The sequence below is a fragment of the Acinonyx jubatus genome, chromosome A2 (assembly GCF_027475565.1).
Source record: "Acinonyx jubatus isolate Ajub_Pintada_27869175 chromosome A2, VMU_Ajub_asm_v1.0, whole genome shotgun sequence".
Classification (NCBI taxonomy): domain Eukaryota; kingdom Metazoa; phylum Chordata; class Mammalia; order Carnivora; family Felidae; genus Acinonyx; species Acinonyx jubatus.
Window position 1 is genome coordinate 110924729 of NC_069383.1, and position 21193 is coordinate 110945921.

Consider the following 21193-nt stretch of genomic DNA (forward strand, 5'->3'; position numbering starts at 1 on the left):
ACTGGGTTCTGCTAGTCAATATTGGTGTGTGGGGGGGTGGGTATGTCTGGGGTTAGTTTGTGGTTCTTTTCATAGGTGGCCAATTGTTAATTATTGCAAAAAGCTTATATTGGCCCTGCTTTGAGCCAGACATGGGAAGTGGAGACAGGGAGCACTGCTCTCAGGGAGCACATACGGGGCCGGAAGAAATAAGACAAGGATGAATTCATCCCAGTCCCCGAGCCTGGACCCAGGCTGTGCCCTGGGGGCCCTGGGTGAGTCCCATGGGCTCACGGTCTGTGAGGAAGGCAGATGGGCTCTGAGGGGCCAGAGTGTGGGCAGTGATGGCCCCTCTCCTTCCAGCAATGCTGTGACTGCTGTGGGCTGGGACTCCGTGTGCGGGCCGAGGGCCACTCGTGCGAGTCGAACCCCAACCTGGGCTACCCCTGCAACCACGTCATGCTCTCCTGCTGTGAGGGTGAAGACCCCCTCATTGTGCCCGAGGTCCGCCGGCCTCTGGAACCCGAAGCCGTACCGCGGAGAGGTGAGTGCTGCCCACTGGGCCACGGTGTGTAGGCCAGTTGAGTGAGAGGCAGAGAGAGCTTTGGGAGCTTCTGGCCAAGGTCGGATGCCCTCTTGCCTCCTGTAGGAACCTTGTGTGTACTGTCACCTGTGGCTTGAGGCACAAGTTCAGCTCTTAGGTAGAGTTCTTCTGTAGCCTCCAATGGTGACTCTGCCCTATTATTTCTGAGATGGTAATCGAATACAGCTATGCATGTACTCCAGCCACCAAACCACCAACCCCCTACCACCTTTCCCCTCTCCACTCACCCACCCTCCCATGTCTTTGTTCATCCACACATCCATATGTCTTCCTTCCCGTCCACTCTTTTATCCATCCATCCATCTCACCATCCCCTGCACATTCTCCTGGCCCCTGGTCCATTCCTCCATCCATTCATCCTTCCAGTACACCATCCATTCCTCTGTCCCTTATCTATCCACTCACACATCAATCTTTGCATCAATTTGTTTACTCACCCATCTACTTACCCAGCAGCCCGTCCACTTACCTTCTGCCCGTCCATCCATCCATCCATCCATCTATCCATCCATCCATCCATCACCCATCCATCACCCATCCATCATCCATCCATCCATCATCTATCTGCCTTCTGCTCATGTATTCACCTACCAGCCCAGCCAGGAAACCTTTTACTCATCCATTCATTCATTTACCCTTCCTTTATCCATGTGTTCTCCATCCCTCTCACTGTGCCATTCTGTGTCTTCAGGGTACAGGATATAACCAGTATAGAGAATGCATTCATAAATGTTGCCCTGCCCACCTGATCAGCCCCTTCAGACCAGCCCTGTCTTTTCTCCCTATATTCTCAGTGCTCGGCCCCTGAGAGTCACTCGCCAATAACTGAATGGATTATGGGTTTGTTTGGTGGCCTTCCCTTCACCACCACAAGCCCTCTGAGGGCTGACCAGCACTGCGCCCTCTTCCTCTGTGTCCCTGTTCCCAAACAGCCATAGGCTATGGGTATGAGAACTCTGGTGCCAGTGCAGAACTTGGAGCTGTTTGCTGCTGCCTGAGCCCTCAGTGTCTCCGGGGTCTCCTCCTTCTTCTGACCTCCACGTGCTGTGGTCACTGTTCTAGGTGCCATGTCCAGCTTCTGTCACCCTAGCCAGGGATGTCTTCTGGACTCATGACCGTTAGCCTCCACTGTGCCTGTGGGCCAGCAGGAGCCTGATGCAGTGTCCCAGTGAACCCACAGAGACTCCACTAAGAGGGAGTGGCTAGCCTTACCAGGCTAGTGTGAACACTGATCTGTGTCCAGTCCAAGGAAATACCATTCGCTGGGGTTGGCTGTAGGGGCCTGTTGTAGCAGTGTGAAGGCCTGGTGAGTACCCAGAGGTGTTTGGTTCAAGGTGAAGTTTGGGAGGAAGTTAGGCTTCAGGAGTCACAAGACGGGGACAGGGCTAGTCAGGGTCCAGATGCAGAGGTACATGTTCCTGTCCTCTAGTGGGGAACTGGTGGATAACCTGGGCCTTAGGGGACGTAGATGGCAGGGTCAAGTTGACCTGGGTTCCAGCCCTGCTCAGGTGACCTTGGGCAAAATCATTTTGCTCCTCTGAGCCTCAGTTTCCCCCCTGCCAGGAGGATTGTTTGAAGAGCATGCTGATGAGGGTGGGCTGAACGTGAATCCTAGAAATGCTGCCCAGGGTGTGGCATGCTTATTGGAGCCTGGGCCCAAGTCTGTCTGCTGCCCACCCATAGTGCCAGGACTCCGGGCTGGACCACCAGCCATCACGGCCCCACCTGCATGTGCCAGGCCAGGGCTGACCGGGCTGGAGCGCAGTGTAAGCATCCTCAGTACGAGACATGTTTATCAGATGTGACCTCACGCAGTTGGTCTCTTGTGGGGCTCAGCTGTCTGGGGCTAGTGAGCAAGGCTGAAGCCCCATGCCGACTAGGAATGTGGAGGGCTGCGGGCCCCCCTCCCTTCCCCATCCTATTACTGTTATATGAAGAGCTTCCAATGCAGCTCAACCCCGGGAGCCCTCTTTGCCACAGTCACCTGCTCCCCACTGTAGCCTGGGGAGGCATGGAGAGACCCAGTACTGCCCAAGTGACATGGCTAAGGGAGGCCTGAGTAAGAGTTCAGATCTCTGTTTGACAGAACACATGTTTGGGGTCTTTCTGTTGCTAGAGGTGGTCCTCCCAGATGTCACTGAGACTAGGGGTCTGGATCCAGTTCAACACTTTAGCCAAAGCTTCCTCACGACTGTTGTGGGCCTGGCCCTGTCATGTTGCAGGGCACAAAGACTTGGACCTGGCTCTGATGGGTGCATTCTTGTTGCTGGAGGTCTGTTCCTTCATCCTTCCATCCATCCATCCATCCATCCATCCATCCATCCATCCATCCTTCCCTGCATTCATCATCTATCATCCTTCCATCCATCCATCATCCATCCATCCATCCATCCTTCCCGGCATTCATCATCTATCATCCATCCATCCATTCATCCATCCCTGAGTTCATCTATCATCCTTCCATCCTTACATCCATCCATCTATCCATCCTTCCCCACATTCATCATCATCCTTCCATCCATCCATCTATCCATCCATCCATCCATCCATCCTTCCCTGCATTCATCATCTATCATCCTTCCATCCATCCATCCATCCATCCTTCCCTGGAGTCATCATCTGTCATCCATCTATCCATTCATCCATCCCTGAGTTCATCTATCATCCTTTTTTTTTTTTTAATTTTTTTTAACGTTTATTTATTTTTGGGACAGAGAGAGACAGAGCATGAACAGGGGAGGGGCAGAGAGAGAGGGAGACACAGAGTCGGAAGTAGGCTCCAGGCTCTGATCCATCAGCCCAGAGCCCGATGCGGGGCTTGAACTCACGAACCACGAGATCGTGACCTGAGCCGAAGTCGGACGCTCAACCGACTGAGCCACCCAGGCGCCCCATCATCTATCATCCTTCCTTCCTTCCATCCATCCATCCATCCATCCATCCATCCATCCATCCATCTATCCTTCCCTGCATTCATCATCTATCATCCTTCCATACATCCATCCATGCATCCATCATCCATCCATCCATCCTTCCCTGTATTCATCATCTATCATCCATCCATCCATCCATCCATCCTTCCCTGCATTCATCATCTATCATCCTTCCATCCATCCATCCATGCATCCACGCATTCACCCATGCATCCATGCATCGATGCATCGATACATCCATCCTTTGTCCATCCATGCTATCTTAGCTGGGCACACAGAGGTTCTGACGAGGACCTATACTGATTTCCATGGGGGCTTGTAGTGTCAGCCACCCACTGGGTGATCTCGTGTCCCATCATGAGCACTGACCCCCGCTCCAGTTTCAGAGGCAGAGTTGGCGAGCCGGGAGGCCCTGTCACTGGGCACGGAGACTGAGCTGCCCAACAGCCTGCCTGGCGATGACCAGGATGAGTGCCTGCTCCTCCCAGGGGAGCTGTGCCAGCATCTCTGCATCAATACCGTGGGCTCCTACCGCTGTGCCTGCTTTCCTGGCTTCTCACTGCAGGACGATGGCCGTACCTGCCGGCCAGGTAAGGGCCCAGATGGCTGGGGCAGGGGCTGATCTTGCCAGTGGAGCGTGGTGGTCCTGTGATGGCCACAATGGGCTCCTTGCCCTCCTGTCACCCTACATGCTGGAATCTCTGGGAATCAGAAGCCTCTAGCAATGGGATTTGTAAGGCCAGGCAGGCAGGTTGAAACTCCATCTGCTCCATCTGAAGCCTCGTCTGCACGGGCAGCCCCAGCACCCCACCCTAGACCCCAGTGCAGGGCCAGGACCCAGGCTGCAGAGGCTCCCACCAACCCAACTCAAGCTGTGTCCCCAGCACTGGGCCCAAGGGGTTCAGGCTCTGACAGGCAGCCTACAAGGCTGCCTTAGCCCCTGCTCTGGGGGTGCTTTCTGCCTGCTGCTTTTCCAGGGATAGATACTCACTCCCCTGCTTCCTCTCTTCCTCTGCCCCAAATAGCTGTAATGTAGTATGTTGCTTTCTGAGCCTCAGTTTTCTCTCCTGTGAAATGGGTAGGAGGAGAGAATTAAATGAGGCAGTCTCTGACACATGCCTGGCGTGGTGCCTAGGGTGTGAGTTGAGTCTGAGGCCAGGCTGAAGACATGCATCCTTCCCCTCCTGTCTGCTTTGCCCATGACAGACAGTGACCCCCCACAGCCGGAGGCCCCAGAGGAGCCCGCGTTGAAACCAGAGTCCTCCCAAGTGGCCTCCAACACCATCCTGCTACCACAGCCACAACCCAACACCTGCAAAGGTAACCTGGGCCATGGGGTGGGTCTGGGCTGCCTGCAGGGGGTGAGCTCTCCAGTGCTGGGCATGTGCAAGCTGGCCTCCTGCCAAAGGGGTGCTTCTGCTTTGGGGATTTGGTTGGTCTCGCCTGTCTGAGGTCAGGAGTTGAGAGTGTAGCTGGTAGGAGGTGAGGTTGTGGATGGGGGGAGCTGAGGGCCAGGGTGTGACCCCAAGCAAGTCAGTTAGCTGCTTTTGTCTCAGCTCCTAGAGTACTGAGAGAATAAAATCCTTGCTTGAGAACTGTCTTGGAGACTGCTTGCAGTACTGCGTAGAAAGTTCTCTTTGTTCTTCCTCTCTTCCTCTTTCTTGTTCCTTCTGTCTCTGCATCCTTGCTCTCCCTCCTTCTCTGTCCTCTCTGTCCCCTTCCCTTCTGGCAGCACTGTGACTCCCGGGAGGGGTTTGGTATCCGAGTGTTGGTGGCGATTGTCCCAGATACCAACCAGTTGTGCGAGCTGGTTTACCGGGGACCTCGTGAAAAGGACCAGGAGTGTGGGGTTCCTTCTGCCTGGAGGGCGGAGCCGGGGGTAATGAGCCCAGTGGTCCCTGATCTCTGTGTGGTTTCTTCCCAGACAATGGGCCCTGCAAGCAGGTGTGCAGCGTCATTGGGGACACAGCCATGTGCTCCTGCTTCCCTGGCTACGCCATCATGGCGGATGGTGTGTCCTGTGAAGGTGAGATCCACGGGGGCTGCTCTCGTACCTGTGGCAACCTGAGCTGGCCTGTGGTGGGGGGCCCGGAAGGGAGACAGGGCAGGCAGAACGAGGCGGCCTGGGTCCGGGGAGGGGCCCGAGGGTTTGTATTTCTGACAAGATCCCTGGACCACACTCCCGACTCACTCTGTCTGCGAGGCTGAGGTTGGTTTGTGACCACCTTGTCCTTGTTGTGGTCATGTGTGGAGAAAGAGAAAGGGGGATGTCCATGCCCCGCTGTGAAGGCGGGACCTGGAAGTGACGTTTGCCTCTGATGGGGAGCGAGGCTGGGAAGTAGGAGCCCCAGTTGAATGGCATGCGCTCAGTTCTGTTACTGAATCCAAAGAAGGGGCAATAGATGTTGGTAACTCTGCCATTCACAAAAGGGCCAAAGAAGGTCCAAAAGCGTGTGGCTTTCACACCTGTGACCCTGTCAGGACTGGGTCTTGTCTCGGTGGGACGTCGGTGGACCAGGACTTGGGGGCATTTGGATCCGACACCTGCTGGGGTGGTTCCCACAGTGAATGATGCCTGAGAGACCTCTAGACTACACCTCCTCATATCTGGTGGCAGGACCTCCCAGGCCTGGAGCATGGGACGGGCTAGGAAATGCTTTAGTTCAGGTTCAGGTTTTGGAGATGTGACCTTGATGGGTGTCCAAGGGTAAAAGGGTTAATTTAAGTCTTTTGTTTTTTATTTTAATTTTATTTATTTATTTTTAAAAATTTACATCTAAGTCAGCTAACATAGAGTGTAATAATGATTTCAGGAGTAGAATTTAGTGACTCATCACTACATACAATGCCCAGTGCTCATCCCAACAAGTGTCCTCCTTAGTGCCCCTTGCCCATTTAGCCCATCCCCCTCCCCACAACCCTCTAGCAACCTCAGTTTGCTCTCTGTATTTAAGAGTCTCTTATGGTTTGTTCCCCTCCTTGTTTTGTATAATTTTTGCTTTCCTTCCCTTATGTTCATCAGTTTTGTCTCTTAAATTCCACATATGAGTGACGTCACATGATATTTGTTAAAAGGGTTAAGTCTATCTGAGAAAATACCCGTATCCCTGCCACATCCTGGGACCCCACATCCAGCCCCTTGGCTGAGACTGTGTTCCTATTTTATTTTACTTTACTTTTTTTGTTTTGTTTTATTTTATTTTACTTGTGTTTTGAATGTTTATTTTTGAGAGAGAGAGAACACACATGAGTGTGTGAGGGGGAAGGGCCGAGAGAAATGGGAACAGAGGATCCCAAGTAGGTTCTGTGCTGATAGCAGCAAGCCTGATGTCCGTGGGGCTCAAACTTATCAACTGTGAGATCATGACCTGAGCTGAAGTTGGACACTCAACCAACTGAGCCACCCAGGTCATCCCAAGACTGTGTTCTGCTGTGGACGAAAACCACCCCATGGCCAGGCAGTAGGAGCAGATCTCAAGTGCCCTCTGGGCCCTGCTCCCCATCTCTCAGGGCCCTGAAAATGTGAGGAATGTGTCTCTCCTGTGTCGGGACTCCTCCGGGTCCCAGTCAGGCCTCAGGCCAGTGTCTGTGTGTCTCCAGGCTTCTGCAGGACCCCTGGTGGTGACGGCTGTGGGGTCCAGGCCAGAGTTTACAGGTGGCATTTGGAGTGGTGCAGCCAGCCCTGCAGGGGAGTCCTGCTGGGCTCTGCTCGTTTAAAATAATCAAGCAAGTTACCAACTGTGAAAACTCAAGAACTTAAAAAAAAAAAAAAAAGACAAGATTTCAGGTTTCTCTTCAAACTTCTGCCCACAAGGGGTTCACAGTCCTGGTCCCCCAGTGGAACAGAGCACAGACCCCAAAGTGCCCCATAGAGCCCCCCTCTTGGCCCCTTCTCCTGTATATGTTGCCAGCCTGGTCCCTTAGGCACTTGAGTTTGCAACACCTGCCATTGTGTGGCTCCTTTGTCTGCCTCTGGAGGTGGAATATTTCCGGAGCTGGGTGGGAGACGGCCTCTGGTCCCACCCTGCCATCCTCTCTGAGCCTCACCTTACTACCTGTCCTTATTGGGGTTCTGGCTCTGATATCATGTGACTGTACAAACGCAGACTTGGGCCCAAAGCCCAGAGGTACGACTGATGCGCTGGGAGGCCCTGGGCAGGTCCCTGCCCCTCCCTGGGACTCAGTTTTCCTCTCTGTCACTGAATGCTCCACGCCTCTCTAATGGCCCTTCTGTTTTCCCTCCTGCGGCTGTCCTAGACCAAGACGAGTGCCTGATGGGCACTCATGATTGTAGCCTGCGACAGTTCTGTGTCAACACCTTGGGATCCTTCTACTGTGTCAGCCACACGGTGCTCTGTGCTGAGGGTTTTATTCTCAACATGCACAGGAAGTGCGTGGGTAAGCGAGAGCCCCCGCCTGCTGCCACTGTCACGGCTCTCTGCTCTGCTCCACGCCAAGCAGCCATGCCGTGGCCACATGCTAAAGGGCCTGCCCTTTGCATATGAGCTCTCAGCACGGCCGGCACCCCCCTGCTCCGTGCCATGCCCTGTCTGTCCTGGTGTCCTGTCCCGCTTCTCTACTGACACCACTGGGAGGCTGCTTTCCTCAGGGACGTACGTGCCTGCGAGTCAGAAAGGTAGTTGATATGTGACTTGGCTGGGGCATTGCGATGAGGAGGTCGCATGTCCAGGCAGCAGGATGGGGGTCCGTGGGGTCTGGAGGCAGGGAGGCCTGGGTTTGAAGCAGGAGCCCCTAGTAGCTCTGTGGCCTTGAACAAATGTCTTCCCTTCTCCAAGCCTCAGTTTCATCATCTGTGAAAAGAGGAGACATTGACGCTCCTTTGGAGATTATATGACATGTGCATGCCGGAGCCCAGACCTGGGGCATCGTGAGCACGTGATGTCAGCTGCTGAGGTTGTCCTTAGGTACAACTAGAATCCCCTCCAGAGGCGGAAGGATGGAGCTGGGGTCTGGCAGACCCACATTGCACCCCCACTCAGTGTTCATTTGCTGTGTGACGCTGAACAGTGGAGCTCCCTCTCTGAGCCTGGTTCCTTGCCTCTAACCTTGGGGCCAGAGGACTGGGCAGGGGGTGGTACCGAGTGGTATCCAGCTCCTGGCCCAAGCATGGGTGGGGCTGGTGCTCTGTAACGGCCCTCCCCTCCTGCCTCTTGGTGCACATGTGGGCCAGTGGCTAGGGCTTCAGGTGTGCCCCACAGGGAGTGGGGAGGGCACCAAGTGTGGGGGCCTGATATTTTCATGGAGGAAACGTGATGGTTCTGTACAGAGAGATAGACCCAAAGTAGCAGGGACTCAGGACAGACTCTTGGAAATGCTCCAGCAGAGGCACAGGCAAAGGGAGAGGTCACTCCACCTGGTGGCATCTGGACACACTTCCCGGAGAAGGTGGCATTTGCAGTGGTCTCCACGGATGGACGGGACTTGGAAATCGGGAAGGGCGTGCAGGGTGGGAGGAACAGCTTGAACACAAGTGTGCAGGTAGGAGCAGTGCAGAGCGCGTCCAGGGCACGTGATCAGAGCCCCGTCTGTCTTCTTTGTGCTTGGGGACCATGTCCAGCCTGGACATGTCCTCTTCTTCATCACCCTCCGCCGCTGGGCAGATGGGCCCACGGCGCTGGGCTGAGGGGCGGCTGCAGACATGTTTGCCCTTGGCCCCCCAGCCGTCGGCACAACATGAGCCCTCCCGAACCTGCTTGTCAGTGGCTGGGTGGCTCTTCCTGTCTGGGTCGTGTCTGTGTGTGTATGTCTGGGAAGGCGGATCCTGCCCAGGCCTGCAAGCACCCCTCCCAGGATGCCCGTGCCGTGCCTGGGTGTGCAGGCTCCCCTGGTGGCCTGGACAGAAGATCTTGCAGTAAAAGGGGTCACCAGGTAGCCAGAAAACAGGTTCTGGGACTAGAAGAGCAAAGGTGTATTTCATTCAGCAAAATTTATGAGCTCACATTCTCATTCTTTCGTGTCTCCCTCCTTGCTCATTCTGCACAGACACATGGGCGTCTCCTGTCCTTCCTCTTGTTCCACTGACCTGCTCGTCTTACCATCTGTTAGCACTTGGTCTTTCCATCATTTATTCATGCACAAATGGGTACCGATGTCTTCTGCCGGTCATCTGTTTGCTCCACGCATGCTCATGAACCCTGGCTGGTGACATGGGAGATTCACACGCGGATGAAGAGTATGGCCTCTGCGGCCAGACTGTGTGGGTTCAAATCCTGGCTCTGAGCTTTCCTGTTGTAAGACCTCAGACAAATCAGTTCAGCTCTCTGAGCCTGTTTCTTCATCCATGAAATGAGATAGTGATAACATCCACCTTAGTCACTGTAGAGATTGTCTGTGTGAAGAATGTCCTGGTATTTGACGTCATTGTTATGTCAACAAATGTGTCACGCCGAGGCAGCCTGCATAGGTAGTGAGCGCCCCATCACCGGAGGTATGGAAGCCACAGTGAGATCGGGTGGGGCCAGGTTCAGAAGACTCCTGCTGGACGTGCAATTTCTGCTGTTTGCCTTTTGTGCCCAGCCCTTTGAGGACCATCTTGGCCCCTGGGAAAAGTGTCCCAGATGGGCCGTGCTGCTAGATGATGGGAGGGTTCTGGGGCCTCTCCCACAGCAGCGTGGAAAGGACGCAGCTCTAGGCTGGGTGCTCTGGGTTCCCTTTTTGCTGCTGCCACGTGCAGGCTGTGTGACTTTGGTCCGGTCACAGCCCCTCTGGGAGACCTATTTCCTCGTTTGTGAAGCTGCATCTGTAAACCGCCAGGCCCCTAGTGAACTTCACTGAGCACCGGCTGCTTTTATTTGTTACCTGATTCCTCCCAGGCTGTTGGGGCTCTGGCGTTTCTGGGGTCGTGGGAACATACCTCCCCTGTCCATCCATCCTGTGAATCAGAAGTCTTCATCTTGCCCAGCCAAGCCTTCCTTGGAAACTGCTGGCCCCAAACTCTCCCTTTCCCACCTCCCCACCCCCACTGAAGTCTCACAGTCAGCCTGGCCCGTATGCCATTTGGCTCTCCTGTGAGGCTGGGGGAGTCTCTTGTCTCACTACCCTGCTCTGCCCCCTTCCACCTGGTCTCCAGCATCCTCATGGAATTAGCTCACCTGTCGCTGCCCCCGAGAAGTGACTCTGACAGGCCAGGGCTCTGAGCCTATCGCTTTTCTCCCCAGCATCTCTCCTCCCTGTCCCGTCCCCACGGCAGGCTGGCAGTTCCCTTGAGGGCAGGCGCTGTGGCCAACGCCCCCGCTTGGCCACCTGGCACAGGATAGATGCTGGTTACTGTGTGTGAAGGGAGGAACGCGTCAGCGAATGACTGGGGCACCTCCCTGCCTGCTGGAGCATGGAGGTGGCAGGCACTGGGCCGGCCGGCCGTCATCCAGAGCGCCAGGCCTGGGGCAGTTTCTGGCTGACTCTCCAGTGTCCTGCCCTCCCTTTGCACACTGTCACCGGCTTCTCCCCTTCCCACTTGCTCATCCCAAGTGGGTTCTTGGCCTCTTTTGTGTCCTGTGCCCTGGGTGACCTCAGCGACTGACCACTCCCCGGTTAGTGTCTCCGCTCAGACCCCTTCAGTGAACTCACGTGTGTGCCTGGCTGCCTCTTGACACTCGGATGCAATGTGTCCACAGGCTCTGACCTTCCCTGCCAGCCTGGTTCTCAAAGCCGTCCCCATCGCCAGGGCTGGCACCCCTGCCTGTCTGGCTGCTCAGCCAGAAAGCTCTGCACACCTCTCAGCTCCTCTTTCTTGCTCACCTCCATCTCATCCGTCAGTGGATCCAGTCGGTTCTACCCTCACTGCATTTCCAGAAACAGCTGGCTTCTCCTCACCTCCGTGGGTGGTGGTCTGAACCCCAGCATCCATCTTCTGTCCTAACAGCCTCCACACTCCCCCCCCCACCCCACCGGAGCATCCCACCCAGCCAGGGGACCCTGTTACAAATGAGCGAGGCCATTTCAGTCCTCTGCCGGAACCCTCCGTGGCTCCCACTTTGCTCTGCCATCTCAAACACTCTCTTCTCTTCTTTCCCCTGCAGCCACACCCCCTCCTGGCCTGTCCTTCAATCTGCCTGGCAGGCTCCCTCCTCGGGGCCCTGGTGTCCATTGTCCTCTCTGCCAGGAATGTCTGCTTGGCTCATTCTGTCACCCCTTCAGACGCTTGCTCCAAGGCCCTCTTGTCGGACGATCCCTCCCTGACCTCCCTGCTGCCCCTACGCACTCCTTATTTCCTTGGCCCTGCTCTGTCTTTTCCACAGCACTCGTGACCACCCCCCCTCCCTACTTTGTGTATTTATCTGTTGGGCCTCCGCCAGGGCTGTGTCTGTCTTAGTCACTGATGGATGTGATCTGGTGCCAGGAACAATGCTTGTTGGCACAGCAGATGCTTGATAAATCTTTGTTGAATGAATGGATGCACAGACAGGTGGACACCAACCACGTGTGAGTCTCTGGGTGGTGAGCACCTTGAGGCCTCGAGGGCAGGGCTGGCCGAGCCAGGGCAAGGTCCTGCCGCCACCCCATGGCCCCTGACGGCCCCTCCCCCCGCAGACATCAACGAGTGTGTGGCAGACCTGCACACGTGCAGCCGGGGAGAGCACTGCGTGAACACCGTGGGCTCCTTCCACTGCTACAAGGCTCTCACCTGTGAGCCCGGCTACGCCTTCCAGGACGGCGAGTGCGCAGGTGAGGGGGGCAGGCTGGACACCCCACCCCTGCCGTGCCCTGCCCCTGGCCCCACCCTCACCCTGCCCAGAGCCTTCTCCCTCTGGCAGGCCCCAAGCACTTGGGTTTCTTGCCTGTGGGAAGCCCCCACAGACGACAGTGTTTGGGGCAGGGTGGGGGCATCTGAGGCTGGTGGTGGGGAGGCAGAGTGTGCTCCTGGGCTTGCGACCTTTGCTGGTGTCTTGGTGTGGAGTTGTTCCCCTGTTTGTACGTTGGGGTAGAGCTCCACAGAAGGCTCACTCGTGTGCCTTCCACTGGAAAATTCTAGTCTCCTAAGAAGAGGGAGAATTTTCCTTGAACCATTTGAACAGATACATCCTGAGCTGCTGGGGCACGGTGTCCTTCTCTGTCACCCCCTGATGAGGGAGACAGAGGCTGCACAAGCAAATGAGGGGACAGGAGTGTCTGTGGGCTGGGTGCTCCCTTCGGTGGGGGTCCAGAGAGGCCTCCCACGGAGGTGATGTCCGAGGAACCCAGACGTGGAGTCATGGGGCTCCAGGCAGAGGGAACAGCGAGTGTGAGGCCTTTGGGGACAGGGGAGATCTTGGCATGGTCAAAGAACGGAAAGTCTCGGGGTTATAGGCAGGCTGGGAGTGTGGAAGGATGGGGGTGGGGTTGGCAGGCCCCATTAGGGAGGGGGTTGAGAGCCTGTTTCACAGGTGATGGGAAGCATGGTTTTTTTTCTAACTAAAAATGTCCAGGAGGATGTCACCAAAGAGGTAAGACCTACAGAGGTGCGTAATTGTTGCAAACCCGGAAACCGTGGATGAGGAGTGGCCCAGAGTCGGGCGTGAGCCCGGGGCGGGGGCGGGGGGGGTGCTTAGCAAGCTCCGTGTCCGGCCCTGAGCTGGGGCTGGGGGCAGCTGGGAGGGGGGATGAGAGATGAGCCCCGTCCCCTCGGCACACATGTGTGCACAGATGGATCCAGGGCCAGCACCCCCAACCCGAGAACGCCGACGCCTGGCAAGGGGCACCGCCCCCCTGGACGTGTCCCACGGCCGCTGCCGCTCTGTCGCCTCGGGGTGCTGGCCACCTCCTTCTTAGCCACTCTGGTCTGTGGAGGGGCTGCCTCCGTAGGCATGTGGTGGTCCCTGAAAGGCAGCTGTGCCTGGTTCACATCTGGGTGCCTGGAACCCCGTGCAGGGCCTCCCAGAGACTGGGCTGCTGTGACAAAGTGGCGGAGGCCTTGGAAACCAGACAGGGGGTGGGTGGAGGCAAGGACGGACAGGTGGCAGGAGCACAGACAGACACACACGCAGGCACTGGTCTGGCAGTCAGCGGCAAACCTGAGCGAGCGTCCGCCCCGCGGCTGAGCATGTGTGTGGCCCTCCCGCGTCCCGTCTCCGTTTCCTCGTCTGTGAAGGAGGCCTGGTGTGACTGCTGCAGGGAGCGTGAGGGAAAGGGCAGTGCCAGCACTTTGTAAACAGTGGAGTGCCGTGCAGAGGTGAGGGGCCCTCGGTGACCTGCTCAGAGCTGTCCGGGTGTGGCTCCATTGGCCGCACCGCCTCCCGAGGGGCCTGGACGCAGGCCCTTGAGCATGAGCGCTCACGCTCCTTTCTGCTGGCCCTGGGAAGCGTGCAGCAGGGCCCAGCCCAGTGCCGCCGAGCGCTCCAACCGTGTGTGTGCCTCAGTCCCCCCTGTCGATGATGGGGTTTGTCACAGCACCTGCTTCCTAGGCTTGTCGCGAGCGTCGCGTAAATAAATCCATCTCGGAGTGCTTGGGACAGTGCCTGGTACTACAGAGGAGCTCAGTCAGTGTGGCGGTGTTGTCGTCAAGGTCATGGTGGGGAGTACAGGTAGGGGCCTGCCAGCCCCCCCCTGCCCCCACCCCGCTGAGCCCTGACACCCCGCCTCTGCGTGGCAGATGTGGACGAGTGTGAGCTGGGCAAACACAATTGCCAGGCGGGCTTCACGTGCCAGAACACCAAGGGCTCCTTCTACTGCCAGGCACGGCCGCGCTGCATGGATGGCTTCCTTCAGGACCCCGAGGGCAACTGCGTGGGTGAGCAGGGCCCAGGGGCGGGGCGGGGGGAGGGCCGTCTCTGGGAGGGGGTGTTGGGGCCTCCCTGCTGGATGCTCATCCCCTCTCCCAGCCTCAGCGTCCCTACCCATCCCTACCCGTGAATAGACATGTCCGTGCCTCAGGAGGCACTTGGGAATCAGAACGCTTACTATCCCGAGCTGTCTGACCTTGGCTGAGCTCCTTGTCTTGTGGCCTCTGCTTACCCATCTGTGGGCATGAGTGCGTCTCAGATTCTTTTAGCCTAGCTAGCCGCAGGGAATATTTTTATATCTTGACTTGGTAGAGACACATTTACATGCGGCCGGCCACAAAACGCCACAAAACGTTACTCTCTCTGCTATATGTGATATATGTGATACTATATCTCTGCTATATGTGATACTCGCTACAGTTTCTATTTGTAGAGAATGCTAGTGAGGCGGATGAGGCGAAAGGACGGGTTGATTTCATGCCGCACTCCTGGGTTAAGGCCTGCATATGGTGGCCTGGTTGTCCTTGCGTGGGTCTGAGATCTCACACTCTCCGACTCCGTCCGCACAGCTGCTGGCCGGCAGCCTCGCCTCCCCCAGGGCTCCTGAGTGTGTCTGGCCCAGAGGCAGGGCGCCAGAGCCCCCGCGGGACCGACGGCGTCTGGTGCGGGCATGGCCAAGGCTGTGCTCAACCCTATGGGGGAGGGGCGGGGTGAAAGATGCAGACGGAGAGGTGGGAAGGCGGGCAGGTGTGCAAGGCCGGCTGCTGGTTGTGGACAGAAACCGGGGGTGTGTGAGAGTGTGGCCCTGTCACACGCCTTTCTGGGGCACCGCGTTTACAGCTCCTCACTGTGTGACCCTAGCAATGTCACGGGGTCACTGCAGGGTCGTGGGCACAAGAAGGTCCCTGCGATCTGCCCTGGGATACCCAGCCGGGGTCAGGGCAAGGTGGGGAGGCGTCTGCCCCATGGCCAACAGTTCCTCACTGATTCGTTCATTGACAACATTTTCGGAGCACCTATTATGTGCCTTGTTCTAGATGTCAGGGAGTTCTGGCACTCCTTTTAAGTTTATTTTATTTTGAGAGAGAGAGAGAATGAGCAGGAGAGGGGTTGGGGGTGTGGAGAGAGAGAGAAAGAGAATCCCAAGCAAGCTCCACACTCAGCACAGAGCCCAACGCAGGGTTCGATCCCACAACTGCAAGATCATGAGCTGAAGTCAAGAGTCAGACACTTAACTGACTGGGCCGCCCAGGTGCCCCAGGGAGTTCTGGCACTTTAATGAGACATTTTGGAGAAGGAGGGACTGAATAGGCAAACATATTTATAGAAGTGGCAGTTATTCAAAGGTGCTTTGATAAATAATAAAGCAAGTGGAGAAAACAGTCTTAAAAAGGGGGGTGGGCTCATCTACCTAGAATGGTTGGAGGTGGCATTGGGACAGGGACCTGAGGAAGAGAGGAAGTCAGCCCTGAAAATATCTGAGGGCAGTGTTGGCCGGGGTGGGGGGCAGCATGTGCCAAGGCCCTGTGGTGGGCTGGGGCATCATGGGATGATGAGGAAACAGTGAGGCTAGGGCAGAGCGTGAGGGAGAGATGGACGATGAGCTTGATGGTTTGGTGGGAAAATGCAGAGCAGGGGCACAACTTACTGTAGGTAGCCTAGGACTCAGCTCGAGGTCGTAGGGGGACCTCTGCCTTCAGCTGCTTCATCAGGGCAACTGTGAGAATGTAGGAAGCGCCCAGCGGGCGAGGTTCTTGGAGGAAAAGGCCCTGGGGTCATAGGACACGGGACTGGGACGGTGTGACCCTGCAGCCCTATCCAGGGCTGGTCTGGAGCCCCACACCGGCCACCTCCCTGTGTGACCCTGGACTCAGCTGTGCCAGGCCCCCCGTCACCCACACTACTTCTGCAGACATCAACGAATGTACATCGCTGTCCGAGCCCTGTCGGCCAGGCTTTAGCTGCGTCAACACCGTGGGCTCCTACACGTGCCAGAGGAACCCGCTGCTCTGTGGGCGAGGCTACCACGCCAGCCAGGACGGGACCAAGTGTGTGGGTGAGGCCAACCTCCTCCCTCCCTGCCTCCCATCCAGCCTGGGCCTTCCGGGGTTCCTCTGCCTGTGGGAGGCCCTCGCAGAGGGAGAGCCAAGGCCTCAGGGTGCCCTGCTCGCCTCCCCTGGCAGACGTGAACGAGTGTGAGACCGGCGTGCACCAGTGCAGCGAGGGGCAGGTGTGTCACAACCTCCCCGGCTCCTACCGCTGTGACTGCAAAGTTGGCTTCCAGCGGGACGCCTTTGGCCGGGCCTGCGTCGGTAGGTGGGCGATGGTGGCCGGGAGCCCCCGCGTGGGGTCTGGCTGCCCCCGCCCGGCCCTCAGGCCTCCCTCCTCCTCCCTCCGCCCTGCTCTGCCAGCATGCTGGGCGGCCCCGGCTGGACCGTCTGCTGCCATCCTGCCCTATGGTGCCTCCTTGCTGCTGTCCTCCCTGCTTCTCTCAGTCTTGGTCGCTGCCACCCTCCTTTCTCGCCCCTTGCTGTGTCCGTCTCCATCCCTGGCTCTGCCTGCAGCCTCCTTCCGACACCCTTGCTGCCTTTCTCGTCTGCCCCGGTCTTTTTGCCTCTCCTGTTCCCTGTCCTGGTTCCTCCCTGTCCCTCCCGGGTGTCTGTGTCCCTGTCCTCACCCAGCCCCCTCTTCTACCTGGGGTGGGGGGAGCGGGTTCCGGGCCACCCCGGCCCTCGCCACGGGCCACCCACGCCCTGCCCGCTGCTCGCCTGCAGATGTGAATGAGTGCTGGACCTCACCTGGCCGCCTGTGCCAGCACACGTGTGAGAACACCCTGGGCTCCTACCGCTGTTCCTGCGCCTCTGGTTTCCTGCTGGCCGCCGATGGCAAGCGCTGCGAAGGTACCACTGGCCCCGACCTCCGACCCCGCACAGATGCACAGCCACCATGGAAAGCCATCTCGCCCGGGCCCTGGCCTCATAGCTTCACAGACCCCGTCCCTGCCTCATGCCAGTTCCCTACTTCTGCAAACGCACCCTGGCCTCAGCTGGTCCGGCTCTTTCCTGCCATGGGCCCTCCTGGAGGGCCCAGGGCCCGGCCATCTCAGACCAGAGGGGTGGGTTTCTGAGGCGTCCGTACCCCTGGACGGCAGCTCCTTTCAGACCCGGGTGGCAGCCCGGCCTCTGCCCCTTCGTGGGTTCTGATCTGGTCGTGACCGCACAGCCTGGGGGTCCAGACAAGGAACAGAAGTGAGTGAAACATGAGGCAGGGTTCCTGGCCACCTGGAGAGCCCAGTGGCCACCAAATAGCAGCAGCCGCACGGCACCTGTGGATGGTGCCACCCAACAGCACCAGTCCAGGGCGACCCGATCTTCCTGGTTTTCCAGATGCTAGACATTTAGGTATCTGTGTAAAATCTGCTGGGTTTTTACATGTTACAGTGGGCTTAAACTTATTTTTTAAATTTATTATTATTATTTTTTTAATGTTTATTTTTGAGAGAGAGAGAGAACGAGCAGGGGAGGGGCAGAGAGAGGGGGAGACATAGAATCTGAAGCAGGCTCCAGGCTCTGAGCTGTCAGCACAGAGCCCGATGTGGGACTCAAACCCACAAGCTATGAGATCATGATCTGAGCTAAAGTCAGATGCTTAACCGACTCAGCCAGCCAGGTGCCCTGGATTTAAACTTTCAAAAGACACACTGTGAGTTAAGCCAAGCATGTGAACGGGCTGGACCCTGCCCACGGGCTGACATCTGAGGCCAAGTTCTCACATGTATGGACTGTCAGGCTGTTCCCATGTGTGTTTGCGGCATGGTCGGACCAGGCCTGGCAGGACTGGGACGGAGGGAAGTCCCGAGGTGGCTCGGTGGAGGGGTGAGGGGGTCGGCGAGGGAAGGGGATGTGGGTCTCCAGCCATGGTTAGCTGGCACCGTCTTCCCCAGCCCTTCCCATTTTAGGGGCTCTTACCTCCCTCCTGGGCAGGAGAGCCTTTTGAGACCCCTGGGCTGGCCCTCCCGTGGGACAGGGCCAGCCCAGGGGCAGGGAAGTGTGACCAGGCTCCACGTGACTGACTGCTCCTGCTCCCCTCCCCTGGCTCACTCTGCTCTGACCACGCTGGCTTCCTTGCTGCTGTCCCTTGAGGGCACCAGGCAGATGCTCACCCCAGGGTCTTTGCTCTTACTGTGCCTTCTACCTGGAACACTTCCCCCAGATGCCCACACGCCTGCAGAGCTGCAGCCCTCCCAGACACACTCCCTGTCCCTTTCCCTGCTCTTTCCCCGCAGCATTTGCCCCTTCTGACATACTGGTTATTTTACTCATTTAGTTGACCCCTCCCCCTTCTTTACCAGCACACGTGTGAGCATGAGCTCCGCAAAGTGGAGGTTTTGTCCGTCTTGTTCCCGGCTAAGTCCCCAAGTTCAGCACAGACCCGGGATGTTGTAGGAGCTCAGCAGTTCCTGGTTGGATGAGGGAAAGCCGCGTCCCTGCCCTCAAGGAGCTCAGGGTGCAGATGCTCAAGTGGAGCCACGAATTGACCTCTCGTTCGTCGGCTGCCACATCGTTTGGCCCATACGTCCATACGTGCAGCTTTTACCCTTCCCCCCAGCCCCATGCAGTGGCAGGCCTGGGGATCAGGGCAGGCAGGTGAGGCCCCAGCCCTCGAGGGGTTGGTGCATAGATGATACTTCCCAGAGCCGTCTCTCCCAGGCGCTACGGGCTCTCCATAGGGCGGCATCTAACTCCCCACCCGGGAGACCTGAGCCCCATCTTTCTGTAGCTGCCTCCTCCAGGCAGCAGGCCGAGACTCTGCCAGCAAGCCCCGGCCCCGCCCCTGCCTCGGCTGCATTCCCCCGGTGGGCTCCTTGCCCTTTCCGGGGTCTCTGGTTCCCCACTGGCCCCTGAGAGGGGCTGGAACGAGTGGCTTCCCAAGCTAAGGCTCCAGGTCAGCTGGGGCCCTGGCCCTCACTGCTGGGCTGGGAGGACTGTCCCTCGACCACAGGCCGGTCTCCCTGCAGACGTGAATGAGTGTGAGACCCGGCGCTGCAGCCAGGAGTGCACCAACACCTATGGCTCCTACCAGTGCTATTGTCGTCAAGGCTACCAGCTGGCCGAGGATGGGCACACCTGCACAGGTACCCCTCCCCTGCCCGGGGGCCCCCTGACCCACTGACACGCCTTCCCCTGCGGGCCCCCAGAGGCTCCGTGCCGGGCGGGGACACGCGGGACACACACAGGCTTTAGTGTCACATCAGAGCTGGACTCTGAGCCCTGCGATCTGCTCGGCTGCGTGACCCGGGGCGGGAGCTCCCCAGCCCTGACCTCAGGCTTCTCCGCCATAAAGTGGTGGTGATGGTCCTGGCCTCAGTGAGACGGAGGCTGCGCTAACAGACCTTGTCCAGGCCTGTGCCTGGTAACTTCTCGGCCCTGCGCCGATAGCAGCAATGATGGAGCAACCCCAGGGAGTGAGCACTGGAATGGGAGTCCCGTTTTGCTGTGTGGGTTTTGGCAACTCTTTCCCCCTCTCTGTGCCCTGTTGTCCTCATTGGTAAAATGGGCCCCTGGGCTCCGGGGCTGTGGCAGGGCCAGAATGACTGTCAGTGGCTGGGCCCTGCGGGTACAGGGGCTTCACGAGGGGCTGACCCTCTCTCTGACAGACATTGACGAGTGTGCTCAGGGAGCCGGCATCCTCTGTACCTTCCGCTGTATCAACGTGCCAGGGAGCTACCAGTGTGCATGCCCGGAGCACGGCTACGCCATGACGGCCAATGGGAGGTCCTGCAAGGGTAAGCAAGGGGTCCCTGCCCCACCAGTGCCTCGGGCAGGCTCTGAGCAGGCCCAGAAAGCCTTACACAGCTTGCTGTGCGATGGGAGCTACGACACCTAGTGCATAAACGGGGAATGGCTGATGCCGCTGGTGGCCACGTTAACTGAGGTCTGTGCCCGGGATGAGGAAGGAGACAGTCTTCTTCTGTTTGACTCAGCTCGGGCTAGTCTTCCAGGCTTGGGCTGAGCTCTGGGCCCCCTCCTGGGGCAGGGACAGGCATCCTGAGTGGTGGTCCTGAAAGGCGGGTGAGGAACCTGGAGAGCAGCCTCAGGGTTGTAGCTCAGGGGTTGTAATGTCCATCCGCAGGCAGCTGCGTCTGCTAAGCTTGCATGCAGAAAGACGCTGTCCCAGCCGGAGCTATGCAGAGCTGGGTAGGGCCACACGGGGCTGCGGAGGGGGGGACTTCCCGTCACTGGGGATGTACAGACTAGGTGGGCAGTCACCTGCTTTTGCAGTTTGCAGCTACTTCCGTGGATGGGGACCAGGTTCTGTGACCTCTAATCTTCCTTCTAAGTTGGGAAGTCACGATTATAAGTTCGGTTCCATTGGGACTTCCTGAAGCCACCAAAGCTAGGCCTGGCAAGCCAGCTGGGCAAGGTAGAGGGCACGGGTTACCTCTCTTCTGTCCCTGCTACATCTGTAGCCTCCATCAGGAGGTCAGGTGAGACAGGGGCCCCGCTGCACATGTGATAGCCTTTGCTTCCCCTCCAGATTCTCTTGCTGGAAAAGTCTCCATGCTGTCACAGGCCGGACAGGGACAGAGCGCGGGTTGGTGGTTCTGCCTGGTTATGTCCACTTCCTGAGTCACCAGTGGTACCCACGTCTATAGCCCGCTGACCTTCAGATCTAAGGGGTGACCCTCTTTGTGCTCCCTCGTCCTGTTGTGACTCAGGCCAACCACTGAGGTCTCATGGCTCCAGCGGGAGGATGGGAGCACAGCCAGCAGAGAACAGAACCTGCTGGTTAATATGTCACAGTAAATCCTGCCTCTCTTCAGTGGTCAAAAAAAAAAAGAAAAATGTGAAAGAATTGAGACTCGGCAGTGTGTTCTAGAAACGTGCTCCGTGAAGGAAGGGCCGTGACTCATTCTTTGGCACTTAGGGCAGTGCCCGGCACACAGTAGGTGCTTACTG

General features: G+C 57.6%; 1 protein-coding gene across 4 annotated transcripts in view; it reads left to right on the forward strand.

The window, feature by feature from the left end:
• FBLN2 (fibulin 2) overlaps positions 1 to 21193 on the forward strand; it is a 61567-nt gene that overhangs the window by 34552 nt on the left and 5822 nt on the right. Inside the window, exons 4-15 of one of the 4 annotated variants that reach the window (XM_027042738.2) lie at positions 343 to 523; positions 3897 to 4106; positions 4723 to 4836; positions 5441 to 5542; positions 7774 to 7914; positions 12067 to 12201; positions 14105 to 14242; positions 16147 to 16290; positions 16418 to 16546; positions 17009 to 17134; positions 19252 to 19368; positions 19891 to 20019. In XM_027042738.2, coding sequence (XP_026898539.2) covers positions 343 to 523; positions 3897 to 4106; positions 4723 to 4836; positions 5441 to 5542; positions 7774 to 7914; positions 12067 to 12201; positions 14105 to 14242; positions 16147 to 16290; positions 16418 to 16546; positions 17009 to 17134; positions 19252 to 19368; positions 19891 to 20019 — 1666 coding nt within the window. The remainder of the gene's footprint in view (positions 1 to 342; positions 524 to 3896; positions 4107 to 4722; positions 4837 to 5440; positions 5543 to 7773; positions 7915 to 12066; positions 12202 to 14104; positions 14243 to 16146; positions 16291 to 16417; positions 16547 to 17008; positions 17135 to 19251; positions 19369 to 19890; positions 20020 to 21193) is intronic. The other 3 variants (XM_027042739.2, XM_027042740.2, XM_053218889.1) reach the window with 3 other exon arrangements.